Raw genomic sequence first — 24,289 nt, 5'->3', positions numbered from 1 at the left:
GCTGGAGAAGGAAGTCTCTCAGCTCAGAGGTCACCTGTCAACGTGGCAAAGTATGATACCCTCAGAGAAGATGTGGAAGTGCTCAAAGAAGCATTAGGAGGTCTAATGCAAAAGAAGAAGTTGAAGGTTGCAGAATTACAGCGGCAGTGACAGAGTGATAATGAGGCGGAACAAGACAATCAACCAGTCGTGGCAGATGTCTTGATGAAAAGATCCATGGCAAATCGGGAGCCTTCTGTTCATGAAAAGAATGAGACCTCGCTCTTCAAGTGCATGATAGAGGTACGTGAAGACCTGAGAGAAGCATGTGCCAGGGAGTCTATGCATGAAGATTTCAAGAAGGCTGTGGGGGCGTATAAGGTGTATTGGACCCCGGAAGATAAACAGTTAGTGGTACTGTCCACATCTAGTGTCACAGCAAAAAGAGTAGCTGTCCTGAGTGATCAACACTGGAGATGTGTGCAGACGAAGTGGTTGATCCAGTTGGAGAATGAAGAGGCTGCTAAGTGGTCAGAGCATGTGAGGAAAGCTCGGAGGCTTCTAGAAGATGTAATAGACGTACCTATTCCTATGGTGAGGAAAGTCATTGGAAGAAATGGTCGAGCCATGCAAGAGATGGTGAATAAGTCTGGAGTGGTGAAGCTAAGGATTCCAGGTGACCATGAGGATCAGATACCCAGGGAAAAGGGTATGGTACCATTCTTCGCTTTAGGTACGGTGAAGAGTCTTGGACATGTACGGACTCTGCTGGAGTATCGTATGACGTATCTAAGGGAGGTGGAACAGTTAAGGCTGGAAAGACGATGCCTTACGAGACTGCTAGCCCAAATCTGTGAAAGAAGATGGCGACCGTTTCCAGCCCGAGATATTGAGAAACGAGAGTCTTCTATAGAGACTGGCAGTACGCTGTCTGAAGCAAAGCAGGGTAGAGATAGTGACTCCACTGTTAACTCAGAGTTGAGTAGCAAAGACAAGAGACACGGTAGAGGATGTGGTAACAGAGGATCAGTCTCACATCAACCAGTAGGACCAACTGGACGTGGGGCTCATGACCGCAACCGAGGGGGCGGCCATGGAGAGAAAGGTCACGTGAAGGGACACTTTTGGGAAGTGTGGTGACTAAAAAGGGTCTGGTGACACAGACAGAAAGTGACTCAAGTGCTGATGTCCAAGGCCTACATACTGACCGCTGGGGGCAGGGGAGGCCTGACAAAGGGGTGATGGTGAATGACGCCCAAAACCGACTGAGACAGTTCTCTTGACGGATGGGGCTAGGTAACGTGCGTGACCTGTTTCGAGGTACCGGGTATGTGACAGGTGTTCAACCCCACAAGTTTGAACAGAGGGGGGTTATGTGGTGTGACTGGTGGTCAAGTGGTTAATGGAAGGTATGTGTCACAGCGATGGTAGCTCCCTGTGATGTAGCCCGGAGTGTTTTTCTTAAGTGAACGTAGATTTTTAAGTAGCTGCTGTTCACATTTGAGTCCAGGCTATGGGTAGCTGTGAGAGTTGGGAGGGTCTGACTACCCATGTGCCACACACTGTGGTGAGGGGGCTCACTGTACCCTGTTTTGTCTGAAGATATGTGTGTGGTTGTGAATCTGAAGGACCTGCAATGAGGTCATAGCCATGTGATCCATACCTCACCTGTGGGTGTGGCTACGGACCATATAAGGTGAGCAGGGTGGATCACAAGAGAGAGACTGCATGGATATGATTGGGCCATGTGGAAGGTGCCGGAAGGCCTAGGTGCTGGAAGGTGTGCTGCCTTCCTGAAGCGCACATGCTGAGGCCGCTGACCCGGTGAGGGCTGTGTATATTGGCCTGTGTGTGTTGGACAGTCCACAGGAGGGAACGGACGTCCTGAATGAGGAGTAACTAAGAGGTAACCCCAGACAGGGTGAATTTACTGCGTTTAGGAGAGAGCCTGCGTGCTGGACATGGCACAGCCTGTGTGACCACAGGTCTAACAGAGCAGAGCTCTGTCATGAACATTCTTCTGTTTGATATAAGACTGTTACTTTTTTCTTCATGCTTCCATGGTTTATGCCGTCTTACAATAAACCGTATAGACGTTTTATGTGGAAAACCCTGTGCCGGACCCTTGTTAATCTGCTGCCAAGTGTGTGTCCCCAACAAGAATAATAAGCGCTACCTTACAGTAGAATTAGCAACTTTTGCTCACTCTTCCTTGCAGTAGAGCTCCAAATTTGTCAGATTGTGTGGGCATCTCCTGTGTACAGCTCTCTTTGGGTCAGTTCACAGATTTTCATTTTGATTCAGGTTATAACTCTGATTGGGACTTTACAAATCTTTGATCTTCTTCTTGCAAAGCCATTCTTTTGTTGATTTGGATGTATGTCTACGGTCAATGTCGTCAATTGAAAGGTCAAATTTGTCTGTATCCTCAGCTTTTTAACAGAGGCCTGAAGCTTTTGATGCAAAATTAACTGATATTTGGAATTTTCTATAAAACCAACAACCTTGACTAAATCCAAAGTTCTAGCTGCCGAAAAACAGGCACCAAACAAAATGCTGCCTCCACCAAGCTTCAATATGAGTATAGTGTTCTTCTGATGATGAGCAGTGTTTTCACCAAACATACCTTTCGGAATTATGGCCAAAAAGCTCAACTTTGGTTCATCAAACCATAACACATTCTCTGTATACTTTTGGCAGACTTGATATTACTTTTGGCAAAACATAGCAAGGCCTGAAAGTTTTTCTTTAAAATAATATGCTTCTGTCTTGTCATCCAACAGGCTAGACATATGAAAAATAAGAGAGATTTTTATCACATGCAGTATACAACCAGTGCTTGCCAGAAATGCCTGCAGCTCCTTTAATGTTGGTGTAAGCCTCTTAGCTGCCTACTCAGCCAATTTTCTTTTTGTCTTTTCATCATTTTTTGAGGGACGTTCATTTGTAAGTAATGTTGTGCCACATTAAAACCACTTCTTGATAACTGTCTTCACAGTATTCCATGATATATCAAATGCCTAGAAAAAAATGTTGCACCCTTCTCCTGACTGACAACTTTCAAAAATGAGATCTCTTTCATAGAATCATAGAATGTTACCATTGAACGGGACCTCAAAGGTCATCGTGTCCACCCCCCTGCTTAATGCAAGATTCACTAAACCATCTCAGGCAGATGTCTGTCCAGCCTCTGTTTGAAGACTTCCATTGAAGGAGAACTCACCACCTCTCGTGGCAGCCTGTTCCCCTTATTGATCACCTAACTGTCAAAAAGTTTTTTATAAGATCTAATCTGTATCTTCTCCTTTTCAGTTTCATTCCATTGCTTCTCGTGTTTCCATGTGCAAATGAGAATAAGGAGGATCCCTCTACACTGTGACAGCCCTTCAGATATTTGTAGACAGCTATTAAGTCTCCATTTTCGGTAAACAGTACAATGATGTGCTTTACCAAAAGGCTCTATCTTGGTCTGTTCTGTCCACAAAACACTTCCACAGAAGAATTTTGGCTTACTCATGAACATTTTTGCAAACTGTAGTCTAAGTTTTTAGTGTCTGTGTCAGCAGTGGGGTCCTCCTGAGTCTCCTGCCATAGCGATTCTTTTCATTCACGTCGATAGATAGTTCACGCTGACAGTGATCCACCCTGAGCCCGTAGGACAGCTTGAATTTCTTTAGAACTTGATTGGCGCTGCTTATCCACCATCTGGACTATCCTGCGTTGCAACCTTTCATTAATTTTTCACTGACGTCTAAGTTCAGGGAGATTAGCTACAGTGTCATGCGTTGTAAACTTCTCGATTAAGTTGTGCATTATATACGAAGGAATATCAAGATGAGATGGACTTGTAACCTTGAGATTGATATTTTTCAACAATTTTGGTTCTCAAGTCCTCAGACAGTTCTCTTCTCCTTTTTCTTTTCTCCATGCTTAGTGTGGCACACACAAACACACTATGCAAAGATTTAGTCAATTTCTCCTCTTTTTTTATCTGTGTTTAGGTCTGATTTTCATATTGCCCACACCTGTTACTTGCACAGGTGATTTTCAATGAGCATCACATGCCTGAAACAAAGTTGTTTACTCACATTTTTGGAAAGGTGCCAACAATTTTGTCTGGGCCTTTTTTGGGGCCTGGTGTGAAATTATGTCCAATTTGCTTTTTTCTTCTCTGTGTTTTTTTGTGTTATTGAAATACACATGTAGGACATAAACAGATGTCATTTCAATACGTTTTCTGGGGAAATACTTCATTTTCTGAAACAATTTCAAGAGTGGTGCCAACACTTTGGCTTTGACTGTATATAGGAAAATATGCGCATCACCATAAATACAGTTCACAGTATTTTTATGTAATTGGGAGCATGTCCACTCAGTTATTTGCTGGGAGCTTTGAAGTGTAACTTGTAACTGACATTATAATGTCCAGGCCTGAGGTATTTGGTCAGATGAGGTTTGGCTGTGGGTGTTGGGCATTGATAATATATAATCAAGAGTTTGACAGTTACTTTCTTTTCTTCAGTTTCCTGTGTTTCCCTCCTCTCCATTGTTTTCTTTTCAGTCTGATCCCTGCTGTAATGACTGTTCCTCCCCCCTTTATGCCTAGGGCAAATTGTCATGAAAAAAGTTCTCTCAATTTCCTAGATAATACATAGTCTTAGGTGCCTATATACACAATGATAATTGGTAATGATACACTGGAAATGTCATTGATACTTATTATTGCAATAATTACGTTGCTGTAATGATCAGTTCTTTACGGTCATGGTATGTTACAATACATTGTAAAGTATGGTCTAATTGTGTATCAGATGTGGTCTTACATTACCCAAACTGACTTACAAGCCATAATAGACTGCTACACTAGTAAGGCTACTTTCACACTTGCTTTTTTTTTGCAGCGCGTTTTTCCAACAAAAAAACGCATGGAAAAAACGCATACAAATGCTGCGTTTTTTTCAAGCATTTTTATGCGCATGCATGAAAGAAACGCAGCGTTTTTATGCGTTTGTATGCATTTTTAGTGCGTTTTTACCGCGTTTGTATTTTTTCCAACATTAGTTGGCCTCACCAAAAAAATCAAGATAGGGTTAGGATTAACACTAACCCAAACCATGACTTTACTAACCCTAACCCTTAACCAAACCATACTAACCCTAACCCTTAACCAAACCATACTAACCCTAACCCTTAACCAAACCATACTAACCCTAACCCTAACCCTTAACCAAACCATACTAACCCTAACCCTAAGCCTTAACCAAACCATACTAACCCTAACCCTTAACCAAACCATACTAACTCTAACCCTAACCCTAAACCCTAACTAAGGCCGGTTTCACATTTGCGCTTTTTAAGCGCACGCACGGCCGGGGGTAGCTCCGCCCCGAGCCGGCTCTCTGCCCGGCGTGCCCGCCCCTTGCTTGTAGCGCCGCCTCCTAGCGGACAGCGGCGCCTGCGATCGGCGCACCCTAGCTTTAGCATAGGGTGCGCAGATCGTGCGCAGGCCGTGCGCTAGTTGCGCTTTGACCTGCGCTGCGCACTTTTGACGGTGCGCCGTGCGCGCCAAAATCGAACTTTTCGGATTTTGGCGCGCACGGCGCACCGTCAAAAGTGCGCAGCGCAGGTCAAAGCGCAACTAGCGCACGGCCTGCGCACGATCTGCGCACCCTATGCTAAAGATAGGGTGCGCCGATCGCAGGCGCCGCTGTCCGCTAGGAGGCGGCGCTACAAGCAAGGGGCGGGCACGCCGGGCAGAGAGCCGGTTCGGGGGCGGAGCTACCCCCGGCCGTGCGTGCGCTTAAAAAGCGCAAATGTGAAACCGGCCTAACCCTAAACCCTAACCCTTAACCAAACCATAATAACCCTAACCAAAGCCCTAACCCTAACCCTAAACCCCCTTAACTAACCCTAACTCTAACCCAAACCCCTAATTTCCATTGTCTAACCAATGGTCAACAAAAAAACGCATGCGCAAAAAAAAAAGCATACATGAGCAGGCCAATGCGCACGTATGCACACCCATAGACTTACAATGGGTGTCTGGCTGTAAAAAAAACGCATTGCGCGCGCATGCGTTTTTTTGAGGCAAGTCGGACGCCCAAAAAATGCAACAGGATGCATTTTGTGCGCCCGAGCGCACACCACAAAAAAATGCATGCGCGTAAAAACGCATACAATTGCATGTGTATGCGCACATAAGCGCATCCCATGCAAAATATAGGGGAAAAAAGCACATGCGTTTTTTAGCGCTAAAATACAGCGCAAAAAAACGCAAGTGTGAAACCAGCCTAATATTGCTAATTGTAGCCCTTGTGTGATGTATTCTTTTATGCCGGGCTCCTAACTACTTCTCCAAAATGTATATGTGGCTGCACACCAAAAATAGAGAAAGACACCGGCCATGGCCTACAGACTGAAGGGTACAAGTGCAACAAGCAAGCAATGCTCTGCAATGTTCACAAATGATATTGATATTGTAACACATGAAAAGTACCTAGTTTTTCTAGCTTGGAGTGGAGAATCTAATAATTTGCAATATCAAGGCAACTTATAATGGAGGTATTATTTTTAGGTGAATCTACCCATTATTCCACATTACCAACAATCAGAACCATGACGGGTAGGAGAAGACTGTAGCAGTAGGAAGGTCACTTTGAATACCGTATATTGAATTCACACCTTCAGAAGCTTGAGGAGGATATCACGGTGACACAGAGATGAGGGGGATTAAATGACCTGAAGTAAAAGCCAACTACTCCAGAAAGTTAAAGTAAAAAAATAAAGTATCTTGTGCTCTTTGAAGTGCTCAATGCATCAATTCTCCTATATAAACAAATGCACACACCTGCTTGTTCTGTGGTATCAGGCAGTTGTGGGATTTCAGTTGCCAAGGTGGCTGGTTAAAGACTGGGGAGAGAGGGGGGAATTATTTAGTCTTTTCAGGTTCAGTAAGTCATTTATACTTGGAAGCCAAAAATATATATATTATACAATATATAAAGCAAGAACATAACGCACTGTAGAGAGTGGTAGTTCAGAAGCTCAATTTTGGCCAAGGTTTACCACCAAATAGTAATACGATATATTATATAGGCCCTGATTTATTATTGCCTTGCTTTTTGTCTATTTTTGTGCCGTTTTTTGCTTGCACCATATTCATTATTTTATTTACGCCTTTTTTGAAGCCAATTTTATATGTGCTTGTCTGCTCCCCCCCCCCCCCCCACTCCGCACTTTGCTGGCAGAGTTTAGCAATTCCAAATGTTCTTCAATTGCAACTTTTTAAAAATATGCTGCAAAACCCAGCAAAAGGCTTTGTTCGTTATAAGTTTAATTGGGCATTTACACTGACCGCAGCCATTAAAGTGCACCTGTCACCTCGTTACATTCTGTATGCTGTAGATAAGCCCCTGATCTAACCTGATAGATAAGAAAAATAAGTTTTATCATACTCACCCAGGGGGCGGTCCTGTGCAGTCCGGTCCGATGGGAGTCGCAGGTCCGGGTCTGGCGCCTCCCATCTTCATGTGATGTCGTCTTCCGGCTTGCTTCGTGTCGTGCTCCTGCACAAGGTGTACTGATCCGCCAAGTTGAGGGCAGAGCAAAGTACTGCAGTGCGCAGGCGCCAGGAAAGGTCAGAGAGGTCCGGCGCCTGTACACTGCAGTGCTTTGCTCTGCCCTCAACAGGGCAGAGCAGTACACCTACGCAGGAGCGTGATGGCCCGGAAGCAACAATGCAAGCAGGAGGGTGGCGTTGAAAGAAGATGGAAGGCGCCGACCCGGACCTGCAACACCCATCGAACCGGACCGCCCCCTGGGTGAGTATAATAAAACTTGTTTTTCTTATCTTGCAGGTCAGACCGGGGGCTTATCTACAGCATTATAGAATGCTGTAGGTAAGCCCTGAATGGCAGTGGCCGCATCTTATAGTGGCAAAATGAGGTGACAGGTTCCCTTTAAACATTCAGCAATCAGCTGCAAACAGCAGTCTTTTGATGACCTGATGGGGGTAACTAACGCCCCATCAACTAGTCAAAGCTCTCATTAGTAAAAGAAACTGGGACAATATAAATGTTTTTTTAAACCTCACTTTTACAGACAAAGATTATACAGGGACAGTTTGGCAGAAATTTTACTCATAAATAAGTGAATGCCACTGGTTTGGAGGGCATTGTGAGCATATATTATTAGTTTATTGTGGCAATTGGGGGACATTATTGCTGCTGTAATATAATTTACTTTTTAGAAGACTGTTTTCCATGGAGGGAGGGGAAAAAAAGGGGGGTCCTGTTTGTGGTGCCCAGCACAGTATATAGTTTTTTTTCATCATCTGGTGTAGTGGGTTATGTGCTCTAGAAGTGACCAGCTACAGATAATGTGTTATTTTCTGCAGAAAGAAGTGATGGTAGTCTGTGCCAGATGAAGAAGAAAAGTGAAAATGAAGGACTTCATCTAGAGTCACTGGTGAGTCAGAGCATCACATGTACACACACACTTTACACTATATACAGAGTTCCTGTGTATAATGTCACTGGTGATCACTGTATTACCTCTACACTGACACTATATACTATCTATGTATGGAGCTCTCATGTATAATGTCACTGGAGATCACTGCTTTAACTGGACACTGACACGATATACAGAGCTCCTGTGTATAATGTCACTGGTAATCCATGTATTACCTGTACACGGGGACTATATGCAGAGCTCCTGTGTATCATGTCACCGGTGATCACTGTATTACCTGTACACTATACACAATATACAGCGCTCCTGTGACTAATGTCACTGGTGGTAATAACAGTTTTGTTACTATTGTGGTTTTTACTAATGTTCAGTATTGTAGTATTGAGTCACTATGAGGTGGCAATATGTGGTCTAGTCATGGTGTGGTGATATTTCTCACTTGTATGTGGTATTATTTGGTCACTATGTGGTGGTAACATGTGGTCTGTTCACAGTGTGGCAGTATTTGTCCCTGTATGTGGTATTATTTGGTCACTATGTGGTGGTAATATATGGTCTGTCCAGGGTCTGGCGGTATTTGTCCCTGTATGTGGTATTATTCGGTCACTATGTGGTGGAGTATCTAGTCCAATCATGGTGTGGCGGTATTTCTCTCTTGTATGTGGCATTATTATAATTGCTTTTAGCCAAAGAAGCCATTCAGTGCAAAGTACTGTAATTGTACATCCCTGTTATACAGTGTACTTACAGTAGATGTGCAGGTGATGCTCCACTATAATGGGGATTATAGCTAACAGGTATTTGCATATATATATATATATATATATATATATACCACCCCAACACATTAACCTAATCTATCCCTGTGTGGCAGAGCCAAAAGTTTTACCATAACCAGGTTCCCCGCATCATGTTCCCACATGCTTTATGCCTCCATTAGCCCTCTGTGTCTGTACTGTTACACACTTAACATTATGACTGGTCCATACAATCAGGGTAACTGTTACCACCCACCTTTCGTGTCTCCCTCTTTCCTCATAGACTGTAAGCTTGCGAGCAGGGCCCTCATTCCTCTTGGTATTTGTTATAATCTACTGTATGTGATTATTGTTATGCTGTAATGTCTATTGTCTGTACAAATCCCCTCTGAAATGTAAAGTGCTGCGGAATATGTCGGCGCTATAAAAATAAAATTTATTATTATTATTATTATTATATATATATATATAGGGTAAGCCCTTAGGGTCAAATCCTCCTGTGGGCCCCAGATACCCCAGTCCGACTCTGCATATAACTCTGAGCAGAATGTGAGCAGAGTGTGATCCAATTATCTTGTATGAGGAGAAGATGGAGAAAAAACATTTCTCCATCTTCTCCATTGTGTCAGTCCATGGACTTCACTCAGTTGTCATACAAGTGCAGTCTGATGTTTGCACAGACTCATTGACTTGCATGGCTGAATGTGATCTGAATATCGGATCAAAGTCGAGCATGCAGTGATTTTTTTTCCACTGACTGGTTTGGCTCGAGGAAAAAAAATTGACATGCGTATGGCCCTGGAAAATAACTTTAGTCCCAGTGCAATCTGATGTTTTATTGGATCACACTTGGACCAATAATATAGCTGTCTGCACCTGCCCAAAGATTAAATGATTGTGCAAGGAAACAGTGGAAAGACCGCAGTAGCACAGGGCTGCTGTGGTTAAGAGCTGCAGCATGACCGCGATGTCACTATGATGACCTTTACCCGTGTCTGTTATTTATGTGCCACCTCGCATTCTACAACGCAGGGACTCATAGTGTCATTTGTAAACTTGTAATTTGGTGCTGTCTTATTTTCATCTTGCTTCTGAATAAAAAAATATTTTATATTCTAACTGAAGCCTTTAATCATTGGAAACATTGATTCAATCCGAACCAAATCAGGACGTCCTGGGTGCATCACTGACAGAGGTGTCACTGGATCTATGTATGTGTAAACAGAGCATAAAAGATTCAATCATAGGATTTTCCCTAGAAAACTCACCTCCCCTCATGAATTCACCCTATTCCCCATAGATACTGTTATCTACAATTGTCTCCTAATGAATTTCTTAACGGTGTTGGTCCAGGTTTTTCATGAAAGTCTGCAGTCACTTCATGTGATTGCAGACGTTTTAATCCTCACATCGCACCCAGCACATGCTGTGAAGATTCTCCAGTCCCGGCGGCAAGATCAAGCTGTTATATGACTGCAAATATTCAATATGCATACTCCCAGCCACATTCTGACTAGACGTGCAACGCCTCGCTCAATACCAGTGAACTGACCAAGGCCGCGCACATCTAGTCGGAATGTGTCCCGGAGTATTCCAATCTTGCGGTCACATGAATGCCTGTTCTTGCTGCCGGTATAGGAGAATCTTCAGCGCGCAGTGCACGTGACGTGAGGATTCGAAAGTCTGCAGTCACATAGAATGACTGCAGACTCTCGTGATAAACGTGGACAACCCTCGTAGGCAGTCCATCTAGAGATAAAAGTTGTACAAAATGGACAATTTCGACCGATCACCTTTTGAAAATTTTATGCAGACTTTTGTCTTCGGAAAATATAATCTGCCAAGTTGGAAATTTTGTCTGTGATTGGCTCAAACTTTTTTGCCTTTTCTGCATGATCGGCTGAATCTGGCCTATGCCTGTCATTTACCACTTAGTGTTCAGTAACTGTCTCCACGATCGGTTATTTTATGTTTCTCTGGCTACTTGAGGAATAACTGATATCAGCCAGCCAATCAATAGTTTATATATGGCGCATTTCAAGCCTCTAAAATGATCTCATCTTCTTTCACTCATCTATCCCTACTATTTTTAGAGGTAAAAAAAGAACTTTTAAATACATATTTCTAGACATATATGAACACGCTAAAAATGCATTCTCTATCTTAAAGACTCTAGGCTACAGATCAGTGTAAGGTGCAACCGTTTGTTGGATTATGTTATACTTTCCTCCCTATCATTGGTACTCAGACACGATTTCTTGGCTTTATTCCTCATAAAACAACTTTCAACATGTCATAGAGTGTGGAGTCTATGAGCTGATCTTCCACCAATGCTAAGAATAAAGGGGCAGCGGAACAATCTAAACATCTGTATGCCCTTCAGCACTAGAGATTTCAATACTTAGGAATCTCCAATCCAGTATAGTATCAGAAATTCTATACATAATAACCTTGGGGACATATCCTATAGAAACCAATGATATGTTCATTTATGAATTCACTGTGACTTGGAGTATCTTCACATGTGGCGTTTTTTGTAGCGTTTTTATCTGCAGCCAAAACTTTCACCCTTGCCAGTAAAAAGCTCTGTATAAAACACAACTATTAGCTGGGATTTTGCTCAATGTTTCAGGTGGATTACATTTGTGAATTGTCTACCGCACTTTAATAAAGTTAGTTTTATTCACCAAAACGGCTGCAAAAATTGCACAATTTTTTTTCAATGTTTTAGCACTTTCTCATTTTTTTCCAAAGGGCAAAAAAAAATCTGTAAGAATTGACATGTTGCAGATTTTCAAAAACGCTGCAGTTCTGAAATTCAGTCAGGAAAAATATAAAAAAAAAGCTTTTTTGTGCTTGAGATTTCTAAACTCTCATTGCTTTTGGTGGCACTGTAAAAGGCATCCTCTTTACCTCTCAAAAAAAAAGTTAAATCAGACTCTGTTCACTGATATGGAATGTAGTTATTTTGCCTTTTGCCCATAAATAACAAAACGACTGACTGTTATATGTCATGTTGGTCTAGTTTATTGAGGTACCCATAGTATTATATATAAGCTGCTAAAATAATAGCAGGTTACCTTCAATATCAATTGAGCTTACCTTTGTATGGACCATGGACGGTTGGACGGAATAGCTGTCAGCCAACAGATATCTACAGGTGCATTCACACTGTGCTCTTCGCCACGTTCAGTGGCCCCGTTGGGGCTTATGTCCAAATCCCATGCAAAACGGATTTGGGCGTATGCACCGACGGGACTATTGACTATAATGATGCAGATGGAGTCCCTGTGTGCTCTCGTGCATCAGTTTACGCCTACTGGATGCGGATGCCATAATATCTGTACCACCACTTGCAGGAGATGTAAGCCCTGACAGGACCACTGAAAGTGGCGAAGAACACATTGTGAAAGGGCCCTAAGCTGTATGGGCACCTTCAGGTTTCTGCTTATGTGGGTTCGAATAGTAGCGGAGCGGTGAGCTGTAACCTTAAGGTGTTGTGTTTTTATTACGTACATCCTTGTAAAATTACTGTTATTTTGCCCCGGGCTGTACCTGTAGAGAACATGTTCACTCGGTTATGACATGCTTATCTGACTTTTAGTATATAGCTGTCTATCAATCACAGTGAATATAAAATCTGTTGCAAGTCATGTACAAGTGTTATATAATTGCTCCCCAAAGCTGTCTGCTTATCTTGAGTCTTATCATTCAGCTAACAGCCAAGAAGGTCAACATTTACCAATCTGAATTGTGACCTAAACTACTGCTGGCTCCACAATAACAAATCAAGCAAATGTATGACTGATAAGCAGCCTTCACAATTATTACACAGTAAGTAATTGTATCCCTGGCACAGACATCCACATCGTACCCCGAATTGGGGGAAATGCAAGGAAATGTTCTACACCAACATAGACGAGAAGATTCTTTACAGTGTTAGACTATAGAGCTCTGCCATAAGACTTTTTCATCACCAATTCGTTGAGAGAGTTCAGAAGGGTCTCAGATGTTTCCTTTAGGCTGTCTGGAGACGAGCGTATGAAAAATTGTCAGAGTGTCATACTGGAAACGGCAATTTTCAGCCTTATTTTCATCCCTGTGTCTGTTTTTTAACATTCGTGTGACATATGTGTTATGTCCATGTGTGGTGTGATCCGTTTTTATACATCTACATTAAAAATTGTATATGATCAAATAGGTTCCTAAGTTAATAATAGGAATGTATATATACAAATTGGATGCCACACGGATATTCTTATATTTTTACGCACCCATAGACTTGATGCGGAAGAAAGTAATGCATGCATGAGGGAGGTACAGGGCGGTAGTCATGGCGGTCAGCATTTGCGTTAGGGCGCCCTGCCCTCCCGTCACATACACAAACTAGTAAAAAAAGGAGAGAAGCCAGCGCTGCTTGTGGTCAGAACACAATACATAAAGTGCATATGCACATATCAATTTCCAGCTGTATTCAAAATGAGATATTTGGCAAAAAATTGATCAATCATTTGAGCCACCCTGCCGCGCCAAGGCAATCTCATGTGGGGCAGTCCTACTCTACGCTTTTTATATTCGCTGTGCCATTGCGGCCTCCTAAATGCATTAAAAGCAAGACCATATTGAATGCAATCTGTACCTGAAACATTTCTGAATCACTCCCATGGAGCCAGAAAGAGCAAGTGCAGATAAAGGCCGTCCTGGCCCCAACTGACTTCTATAAGGAAGTCCTAACTACCTTGTCCTCTTGCCCGTCCTATCTTAACTACTTACATTACTTTTCCGACCAAACCTGGGTACTACACTCACCCTACCAGTACAATGACATACACACATAAATATATATACATATTACACAGATATACAACCTTTATACATACATCTATCAGGACGTAACTTAAGGGGTTAAGAAGACTTTACAACCCCTTACACATGCTGCGATTTTTCTCTCATGGGCAGTCAGACTGTCCGAGAAATCATTCATCTAAACAGCCCTAGTGAATAGCAGTGTGCTTTGTAATCACATATTGGACAGCACATGTCAGATTACACTCTTGTCTGCATGAGCCCGAAGTCTAATAATATTCTATACAATATTTCTGGAGGTGAATTATTGATACAAGAAATTATTCAGTTTGTTACTTTTGGAACATGCACCACATGGCCCAATATTATACAAGTGTGAATAGACTGCAATGAAGATTAGTATAAAAACTCTACTAATGATTATTTCTGAGGGTTGGATCTCCATTCCCTGGGTTCATACTGTAAGGCCGGGGTCACAATTGCAAGTGTGATGCGAGAAACTCGCATCAATTCCCGGCACTCAGGACTGGAGTGTGTGGCTGCATAAAAATACATGCAGCCGCACTCTCCGGTCCGAACCTTCGGCGGCAGTTAGTGGGAATTAACCACTAACATAAAGTACAATGTGTCGCGAAAAAACATTCTCAGAATAAGTAGGATACATTGAAGCGTTCTAGAGTTATTCCAACATAAAGTGACACAGATCAGAATTTTAAAATTTGGCCTGGTCAGGAAGGTGAACACAGGCTCGGAGTTTAAGCGGTTAAAGGGAATCTGTCAGTAGGATCATCCCTGCTAAGCTGTCTATATGGGCATGTAGGTCATAGAAAGTTGAATAAAATTGATATCTGCGATCCAGTGTCTTAATCCAGATAAATCCACTTTTCTACTAATATGTAAATTAGCTGTTAAGATCTATGGGCCGGACATAGATCTCCCAGAGAATCTGCCTGCAGAGCTTATTATAAATGTAAGGGCAGAGACAGACTGATGTATTTCTTGTGCGAGAATCGCATCTTAAACCTCGTACTGGCCTTCGGCTCTCCTGACCAGAGCTTGACAGCTGCATAGTAATCCATCACGCTGTCTTGCTCAGGTCAGGAGAGGTGCCGGCCAGTCCGTGCAGTGCGATGCGATTCTCACACGAGTTATACGGCCGTCTGACTCTGTCCTAAGGGAGTGTTATAAGTGTGAGACATGTAGAAGAGGAGAGTAGACTGACAGTCATTACATGTCTCACAGAGGTAATGCCTGCTATCATTTATAATAATCTCTGGAGGCAGATTCTCAGGGAGATCTATGTCCGGCCCATAGATCTTAACAGCTCATTTACGTATTAAAATATATGAATTTTTCAGGAATAAGACATCGGATCGCAGATATAAAAGTATTATTTACTCAGTTTCCTATGATCTGAATGGCCATATTGATGATCCTACTGACATCTTCTTTTTAATTGACCTACTTAAAAATGTTCCCAAATCAAATGCAAGCGATTACTAGTACAAGGGGTTGTGAAAGGCTGGTTATTTGGGGGATTATGAGGTCTTCATTTTTCTATGATGGGAATATTATTAGTAAATATCTCAGCATATAAGTGCTGACATCAGACCAATGAGCTGCAAGTCACTGTGATATATGGAGAGTCAGAAGAGTAAGTGCAGCCGCCGACCCTCTGCTCTGTGCCCTGCCTGTCTTATTATTACAGGAGATGGATGTGTGTGCTGACAGCGCTGACAGATGATCTCTTGGGACAGTGAAAAAGGAAGCACAGGGAGAAGGACTATATTATTAGTCACACATTTCAACACATGCTAACAGTCAAACACACTGAACACCTGCAACTTCTGCTAAAGATTTTAACTGGTAGTCAGCGTTTGCAGAAGATGCTCTGATGATATTCCTGCACATGGCGTGTAAACTTTACAAAGGGGACAAATATTCAAAATAGTTGCATGCAAAAAAACAAAAAAAAAGAAAAACCTCACTGCAACATTATATAACCAGAACCAAGGACAACGGTCTCATACTCACTAGTTTTCAGCTAAATTGCTTGTCATCGCATCACAATTCTATAATGTATAGCCTTGGTATAGCGGCCGTGCCCATTAGGGTACTCCAGAAACCCACCAGAAAAAGTGCTGAGAAAACACTCAAAACAGTGAATTGTGAATGTTTCTATGGAAAGCTCACTTGCTGTTCATATGTTCAGGCTTTTGAGTGTCTTTTTACCTTCCCAGGTTTCAAAAGACACTAAAGAAGTGAGTGACCATTTCTTGGGCATCTTCTGCTCTGAAGACGCTCCATACTTTATTATACAAGTCAATGGGAAGGCGCCAAAGTTGCCCAGAAGACCCATAGGTGTCTTTTTGGGCGCTCTTCCGGAATGTTTGCTACAGAAACTAACAGGTTTCGTCATTGTTAAATAAAGAAAATAAAAACATCGGAAAATGGCAGGAGAAAAGTTCATCCAAAAACGATGGAAAAATAGCTCCAAAAAATTAACAGTGGTCAAAAACAATGAGAAGGCGGTCGGAAAGTTACAAAAAGAAAGCTAAAAGATGGTTCAGGAAAAAAATAGCTGGTGTGTCGAAGCATCTTCTTCTTGGGCAACGTGACGGGCTTAACAGATGTAACAGATGTTGTATGCACAGACCCCCTATGTGTACGATGTTAGGGAGGCACAATCTACTATGTGATCAGGACAGATCGTTCATCATTGACAGGGTCCGTCACGTTGGAGAGCAGAATGGATCCACGGAATTTAGCTGCGGTTATTATGAGAATACAATATAAAACTGTAAAGGGAATCTGTCACCCCACTTTCAGCCTATGAGCTGCCGGCACCGCCATTAGGGCTTATCTACAGCATTCTGTAATGCTGTAGATAAGCCCCCCCCACGATGTAACCTGAAAGATAAGAAAAACAAGTTAGATTATACTCACCGGGGGGCGGGGTGGTGTTGGAGTCCGGCCCTCCCATCTTCTAGAGATGACGTCCTCCTTCTCCCTCGGCTCTGGCGCAGGCGTACTGCTCTGCCCTGTTGAGGGCAGAGTAAAGTACTGCAGTGCGCAGGTGCTAGGAAAGGTCAGAGAGGTCCAGCGCCTACTTACTGCAGTTATTCTGCACTGCCCTCAACAAGGCAGTGCACCTGGGCCGGAGCCGCGACGGGAAGCAAAGAAGAGGACGTCATCTCTAGAAGATGGGAGGCGCTGGACCGGACCGCTACACCCATCGGACCGAACCCGGACAGCCCCTGGGTGAGTATAATCTAACTCGTTTTTCTTATCCTTCAGGTTACATCGGGGGCTTATCTACAGCATTACAGAATTCTGTAGATAAGCCCCTGATGGTGGTGGCCGCATCTTATAGGCCAAAAATGTGGTGACAGATTCCCTTTAAATTGAGTGTTGCAGCCTAGAGCGGACATCTGACATGCAGATAGCAAAAATCATCCTGCTCTATGTATTATATGAATGTAGTGAATGCCAAAATCCATCCCCAATCGCTTTGTTACATTTTTGTCTTCTATGTATATAAGTTATCTATATGGATGAAATCTATGGTAAGTGCAGTCACTTTTTTTTTCTTTACTTGATCCAGGCAGCGTTTTTCACTATATATGCACATTGATAGGTAAATATAGGTGACTGCAAGGGAGCTATGCATATGTATATGCATGGAATAGATTGGGTCAAAACCTTATTTAGCACAATTTTTATTGTTCATTATAAAAGCAGGGGTAGAAAGGGCACAGAGACTTGGGTTTGCATAGGGACAAACTCGGGAGAAAGTTACTTTTGGGAGTTCTTTCATGTGCTTGCTGTTTGCTATGTGTACCTGTAGGGGGCAGGGTCAGCTTGTTAAAATCTGATCTAAGTAACTGTACCTTGAAGTCAGTGACTTCTTGGAATACCTTAGTGTAACACACTTGTGGTTTAGAAGTATTTGACTGAAGCCATAGGCTTCTGAATAATAATGTGGAATAGTTGTGGGCCACATGCAGTTTGCGGCATACTTCCCGGGACGTCAGTGTTACAGGATATAGACGGCACAGCCCGGGGCTGCCTGGGTCTCGGCTCAGATCTGTCTCGTCTCGTTGGTTTTCATTGTGGCTTTTACTTCCTAAACACCTGGATTTGTTAGACACCTGGCTGCTCCAGACAGAGCACAACACGTCTGGATGCTGGGATTTGACAAGGAAAATTCCCTGCAGATCCCGGACTGTCTGAAATTGTCCCATTTTAGTTCGGGCTTGTTCCAAACTTCCAGAGGAGCTGAAACCGGAGATGTGGCTCATAACTGCATAGCGGGGACCTCACTAGAAGTTCCCAAACACTACAGAACAAGGCTGCGACTGTTATCAGGACGCTACATTGGTCACTCATGGCCAAAAACGAAAATGACACTCATTGGATCAGACGTGCCAAACACACCGATGTCACATAAAAAATGAGGATGGACCGGAAACCACATTTCCAGAAGAAAAAAAAAAGTTACAAATAAAAAAGTTGTAGATATCAAATTTTTAAATAGTCACTTATGAAGTCACCCCGTACCTTCCCGATATTCTCACGTGGTGCCCATGCCTTATCTGGGGCAAACGTCTGTGACTTTGATTTCTGTAACTTTATAGAACGAACCAGTACTAAATACATATTGTAAGTGATGCATAATTATTTCCTATGGTCAGACTTTAGTTTTTAGACATTCCATCATATTATCCTACTGTCATACAATAATCTAATTATTCTGTGTCCACAATATTCATGGCCTTTATGTGATTTCTCGCATGGCGTCAATGCCTTATCTCAGGCTTTTTTCTAGGAATCGTACATTGTGGGGGTAATTTTGGAGGTCTGGTGACCGGATCCTGCAGCGCTATATCACACAAAGCTAGGAGGGATAGCTAATACTAGAGAAGAGAGAGAGAGAGGATTCAAAAAGATATAAATAAACTGGAGCAGTGGGCAGCAACTAATAGAATGGTTTTTAACAGGGAAAAATGCAAAGTACTACATCTGGGCAATAAAAATGAAAAAAGCATATACAGAATGGGAGGAATAAGGCTAAGCAACAGCACATGTGAAAAAGACTTGGGTATACTAATAGATCACCGACTGAATATGAGTCAACAGTGTGATGCAGCAGCAATAAAGGCAAATGCAGTTCTAGGATGTATTAACAGAAGCATACAGTCTAGATCACGTGAAGTCATTATTTCCCTCTACTCCTCTTTGGTCAGACCTCATCTGGAATATTGTGTCCAGTTTTGGGCACCACATTTTAAAAAAGACATCAACAAACTGGAGCAAGTTCAGAAGAGAGCGACCAGAATGGTGACCGGTCTGCAAACCCTGTCTTATGAGGAAAGGTTGCAGGATTTGGGAATGTTTAGTTTGCAAAAGAGAAGACTGAGAGGAGACTTAATAGCTGTCTACAAATATCTAAAGGGCTGTCACATTGTAGAAGGATCATCTTTATTCTCATTTGCACAAGGAAAGACTAGAAGCAATGGGATGAAATTGAATGGGAGGAGACACAGATTAGATATTAGAAAAAACTTTTTGACAGTTAGAGTGATCAATGAGTGGAACAGGCTGCCACGAGAAGTGGTGAGTTCTCCTTCAATGGAAGTCTTCAAACAGAGGCTGGACAGACATCTGACTGGGATGATTTAGCGAATCCTGCTTTGAGCAGGGGGTTGGACCAGATGGCCCAGGAGGTCCCTTCCAACTCTACGATTCTATGATTAACCCCTATTTATTATATTAATGGCTGGACCATACATGACAAGCATGTTCTACATATTGTGTCCCCCAGTTCCTTATAAATTGTAAGCTTGTGTGCAGGACCCTCACTCCTCCTGTAACTGTTGAACTGTGTGTTACTTTGTGAGGTCTTTATTGTTTGTACATGTTCCTGCTTAACTATACAGTGCAGCGGAATATGTTGGCGCTATATAAATAATATTATCATAGGTCTACCTTTCTGTTGTATGTCTGCAACACTAGTGTAGGATAAGCCAATATTAAAGCCATATATTTCAAGTGATGCAGAATTATTTCGCATTGCCGGACTTCAGTGTATATAGACAGTCCAAAAGAGATATCAGCATTATTATATAATAATCTAATTATTCTATATATGTGCATTATACATGGTCCTATAGGTGAACTCTCACATGGTGCCAATGCCTTACCCTATATTGTGGGGGGAAACTTGAGGTCTACCTTTCTGTTGTTATGTCGAATAAGCCAATATTAGATACAACATTATGTAAGTTCTGCAGATTTCCTACCGTCAGACTGTAACATACATATACACACACAATCCTATAGGGACATTATTGTAATGTTATATACGGCGTAATAATCGAATTCTTCCAGTCTATGTGCACATTATAAGTCGTCCCTTATGTGATTTCTCGCAGGTTCTGATATGAAGATGTCAGCCCTAACACATGCAGCCAACACTGGAGAAGCCTCGTATCATCAAAATAATAATAATAATAATAATTGTGCGGTTTTATTAATGACATGTAATGCTTCCACAATAGGAAGACCGTTAAGAGCTTATTCAATGTCTTTGGCATCTCAGAAAAAAAAGGAACTTTCGTGTAGAAACGAAATATAAATTGCAATCTTATATTACAAGGGCACATTCAATATGAACATTTCCTATGTACAGGCATAGTGCATTCTCGCTACAAAAAGTTTTCACTAGTAGGAACTAATCTTTCTAAAAAGAAAGCGCCTGTAAGTCCATTCACCAGGGTCTCCATACAGAGTCAGCAGTGACCGGTGGCATCACAGAGGGGGACACTGCGGCAGGTAGTCCATTGGCCACACTGGAATTAGTGTAGACGGGGATGACAGATCCGTTGTGTGGGAAGGCTGGGTTAGTGATCAGGAAGGCAAATTGTCCATCTGATGCAGGCACCAGCTGAAAGCCCCCATAGACCTTGGCAGCTTCTACTTGTGGGCCACCCATCTTGCAGGGAACCCCACCCATGGGAGCTGGGCTTCCTTGTGGTGCACTGGCAGGAAGCTGAACTAATGGTTGTCCAAAAGCCGGGTGTGGGGTGGCAGCTGTTGGCATCTGGGGCTGCGCTGGATAGTTCATGGCATTGATCTGATTCATGCAGTTTGCCAGATGTCCCAGGAGACGGGTCCGCACTTCAGTGTTAACCCCTTCACACGTGGACAAGAATCGGGTGACTTCATTCATGCACTCGCTAAATCCTGCTCTGTATTTCCCCAGGACTGTGGGGTCCGTGCTGAGAGCAGCTGCAGAGAGAAGAGAAGAGAGGGTTATTAAGGGAGATCGGAGAGAAGAGGAGAGAGCCGGTTATTAAGGGAGATCGGAGAGAAGAGGAGAGAGCCGGTTGTTAGGGGAGACCGGAGAGGAGAGAGCCGGTTATTAGGGGAGACCGGAGAGAAGAGGAGAGACGGTTAGTAGGGGAGACCGGAGAGGAGAGAGCCGGTTATTAGGGGAGACCGGAGAGAAGAGGAGAGACGGTTAGTAGGGGAGACCGGAGAGGAGAGAGCCGGTTATTAGGGGAGACCGGAGAGAAGAGGAGAGACGGTTAGTAGGGGAGACCGGAGAGGAGAGAGCCGGTTATTAGGGGAGACAGGAGAGAAGAGGAGAGACGGTTAGTAGGGGAGATCCGGGCACCACGCTGTGCATCCAGTGCAGGTCACACAGGGAATAGCACAGCTCCCCCCTCCCCTCCTGAGGCCGTAACATGAGCTTCACGTAGGAGCTATAAATAAGCCCAGACCGTGGGAAAGACGCAGCAGAATGGAGAGAATGCCATTCACACCGCAGGAGGAAGTCTGGCAGGGTCAGGACTCACCCGTCATCTGGACCCTCTGCAGGTTCCGGAGGTGCTTCACAGTCATCTCCAGGATGTCGGCCTTCTCCAGCTTGGAGTGCCGGGAGCTCTGCGGGGACAACACGGCCATTAACCCCCAGCCGGACTAAGACACATACACTGTCATGTATTATTAGCCCTAATGCACAGCACAGAACATGCACATCACACAGGGGCTAACACATAGCTATGTACCGGTATCTATCCATCTCACACAATGGCAGGACGCAGATCTATCTACATCATACAGGGGCTGACAGTCATCTATCCAGATCACACACTAGGACACTTACATCCTTCTTCAGGGCGTCCAGGATGAGGGTCTTCAGCTGGCTCAGGCTCTCGTTTATTCTTGCCCGCCGTCTCTTCTCCATGATCGGTTTGGATGACTATAAAGAAGAGAGCTGTGAGTGTCTGGACTGAGTACAGGACCCCCAGTATGGCGGGACCCCTACTCCAGTACGGCAGGACGCTCTCACCCCCAAGTACAGCAGGACCCCCACCCCAGTACGGCGGGACCCCCACCCCAGTACGGCAGGACCCTCTCACCCTAAGTATAGCAGGACCTCCACCTCAGCGGGACCCCCACCCCAGTACAGCAGGACCCCCACCCCAATACGGCAGGACCCTCTCACCCTAAGTACAGCAGGACCTCCACCCCAGCGGGACCCCCACCCCAGTACAGCAGGACCCCCAGTACAGCCTCGGCTCCTGTACCTTCCTGTGTTCGGAGGCAGTCCGGGGCTTATCCGGGGTGCTGCTCATGCTGGCCGGGGTGGCCGCCACAGGTGAAGAGGAGCTCTTCTCCATCATGTCTGCGGGCATCTTCTCTGTGGCCCCGAGCAGTGCGCTGACAGCGGGAGCAGTGTGGGAGCCGGCGCTCCGTGCAGTGTGCGGGCTGCGTGTCCCCCGGGTGCTGCTCCGCCTGGCGTGCTGCCCTCCGCGCCTGTGACTGCCCTCCGCTTGGCTCCTTCTTTATATAGCGCTATCTGCACGCGAACGGCTCGTGTGAAACTTCCCAAACTTTCTTTCCCACAGTAACTTTCAACCAATGGCAGCGGGGCACACGCGTGGGCTGCACCAGGCCATTGGCTGCAGGGCGTGACCGCCGGAGACCAATAACAAGTCACGGAGCGTGTAAGAGGCGTGGCCACAGGAGCATCCTGTCAATCAGCGGCACCGCTGTTAACCCTTGAAAGATACGACACGGGGTCTGCCCCGAGGACACGGCCTGCGTAACACGGGGGTGGGAGAATCCTGGAAGGACGGACGGACCGAAGAGAGCAGACGACACGTCATAGTAATGTCACCTGTGCTGTGTCTGCAGATGGCGAGCTGTCACATGGTGGACCTGTATCATCGGTGTGAGCGCCGCAGCTGCCAGCCATCAGGACAGATCCAAGAGAAACAGCAGCGACAGTCACTAACCTGGGAGAAAGCTGGGAGCCAAGTGCTCGATAGATTCTCTCTGTCTATCCCATATCTATCTATCCCATATCTATCTATCCGTCTCTCTATCTCATATCTATCTTCTTTATCTATCTATCCCATATCTATCTATCTATCTATCCCATATCTATCTTCTTTATCTATCTATCCCATATCTATCTATCTATCTATCTATCTATCCCATATCTATCTATCCGTCTCTCTATCTCATATCTATCTTCTTTATCTAGAAAAAAGATTTAGCACAGCCCAGGAAAAAAACGGTGCAAACTTTCATAGGTGTGTCCCAAACCTTGTAATTAGAGTCACAGAAGTAGACGCAGCCTCCATGTAGCAGGTGTCGGGTCTCTAGTGGCCCATGGGGCGGCGGTGCGGTCCCAGGTGTGGGCCTTTCTCCAGTGTCTGCATGTAGGACCGCACCGCCGCCCCATGGGCCACTAGAGACCTGACACCTGCTACATGGAGGCTGCGTCTACTTCTGTGACTCTATTATCTATGTATTCTATCTATCTATAGATCCGTCTGTCTGTCTTGAGAAAGGTCCATATTGTTAGGCTGTGTGCACACGCTGCGGATTAGGTGCGGATTCATCCGCGTGGATTTTGTAAAATCCGCAGGTAAATCTGCAGGTGAAAAGACCTGCGGATTGCCCTGCGGTTTTTCACCTCTACAATAGAGCAGATGGCAAACCGCAGGAGAATCCGCAGAAAGAATTGACATGTCAATTCTTTCTGCGGATCGAAAACCGCAGATAATCCGCGCGGAAAATTCCGCACTGTCTGCACTGCGGTTTTTGATTCCCATAATGGTACTGTACACCGCAGCCTGTGCAGGACCGAAACGTGGCCACTTTGGGCTGATTAAATAGCGCCATTTTCCATCATGAATGGTGTGCTGCCTCTGACTCTTTTGGACTCCTATCTATAGATCTGTCCCATCTCTCTCTCT

The 24,289-nt window shown here is 44.1% G+C and overlaps 1 protein-coding gene across 1 annotated transcript; it reads right to left on the bottom strand.

Annotated features, from left to right (window-relative positions):
• Positions 1-20,519: 20,519 nt before the first annotated feature.
• Positions 20,520-22,970, bottom strand: HES1 (hes family bHLH transcription factor 1). Its single transcript, XM_073578678.1, has 4 exons — positions 22,610-22,970; positions 22,186-22,281; positions 21,875-21,962; positions 20,520-21,305 (listed from the first exon to the last, which is right to left on the bottom strand). The coding sequence occupies exons 1-4, from the start codon at positions 22,715-22,717 to the stop codon at positions 20,785-20,787; spliced, it is 813 nt and encodes a 270-aa protein (XP_073434779.1). The 5' UTR covers positions 22,718-22,970; the 3' UTR covers positions 20,520-20,784.
• Positions 22,971-24,289: the final 1,319 nt, after the last annotated feature.

Source organism: Dendrobates tinctorius, unplaced genomic scaffold, assembly GCF_039654945.1.
Source record: "Dendrobates tinctorius isolate UK_male_01 unplaced genomic scaffold, ASM3965494v1 ptg000060l, whole genome shotgun sequence".
In the NCBI taxonomy this organism is placed as follows: domain Eukaryota; kingdom Metazoa; phylum Chordata; class Amphibia; order Anura; family Dendrobatidae; genus Dendrobates; species Dendrobates tinctorius.
This window is presented reverse-complemented; position numbering and strand designations above follow the sequence as displayed.

Excerpts from the sequence above, each read along its gene's own strand:
- HES1 (XM_073578678.1), bottom strand. The coding sequence starts at position 22,717 with ATGCCCGCAGACATGATGGAGAAGAGCTCCTCTTCACCTGTGGCGGCC. Across the intron at positions 22,282-22,609 it reads CTGCCTCCGAACACAGGAAG|TCATCCAAACCGATCATGGA; the intron begins GTACAGGAGCCG and ends TCTTCTTTATAG. Across the intron at positions 21,963-22,185 it reads TGGACGCCCTGAAGAAGGAT|AGCTCCCGGCACTCCAAGCT; the intron begins GTAAGTGTCCTA and ends TTGTCCCCGCAG.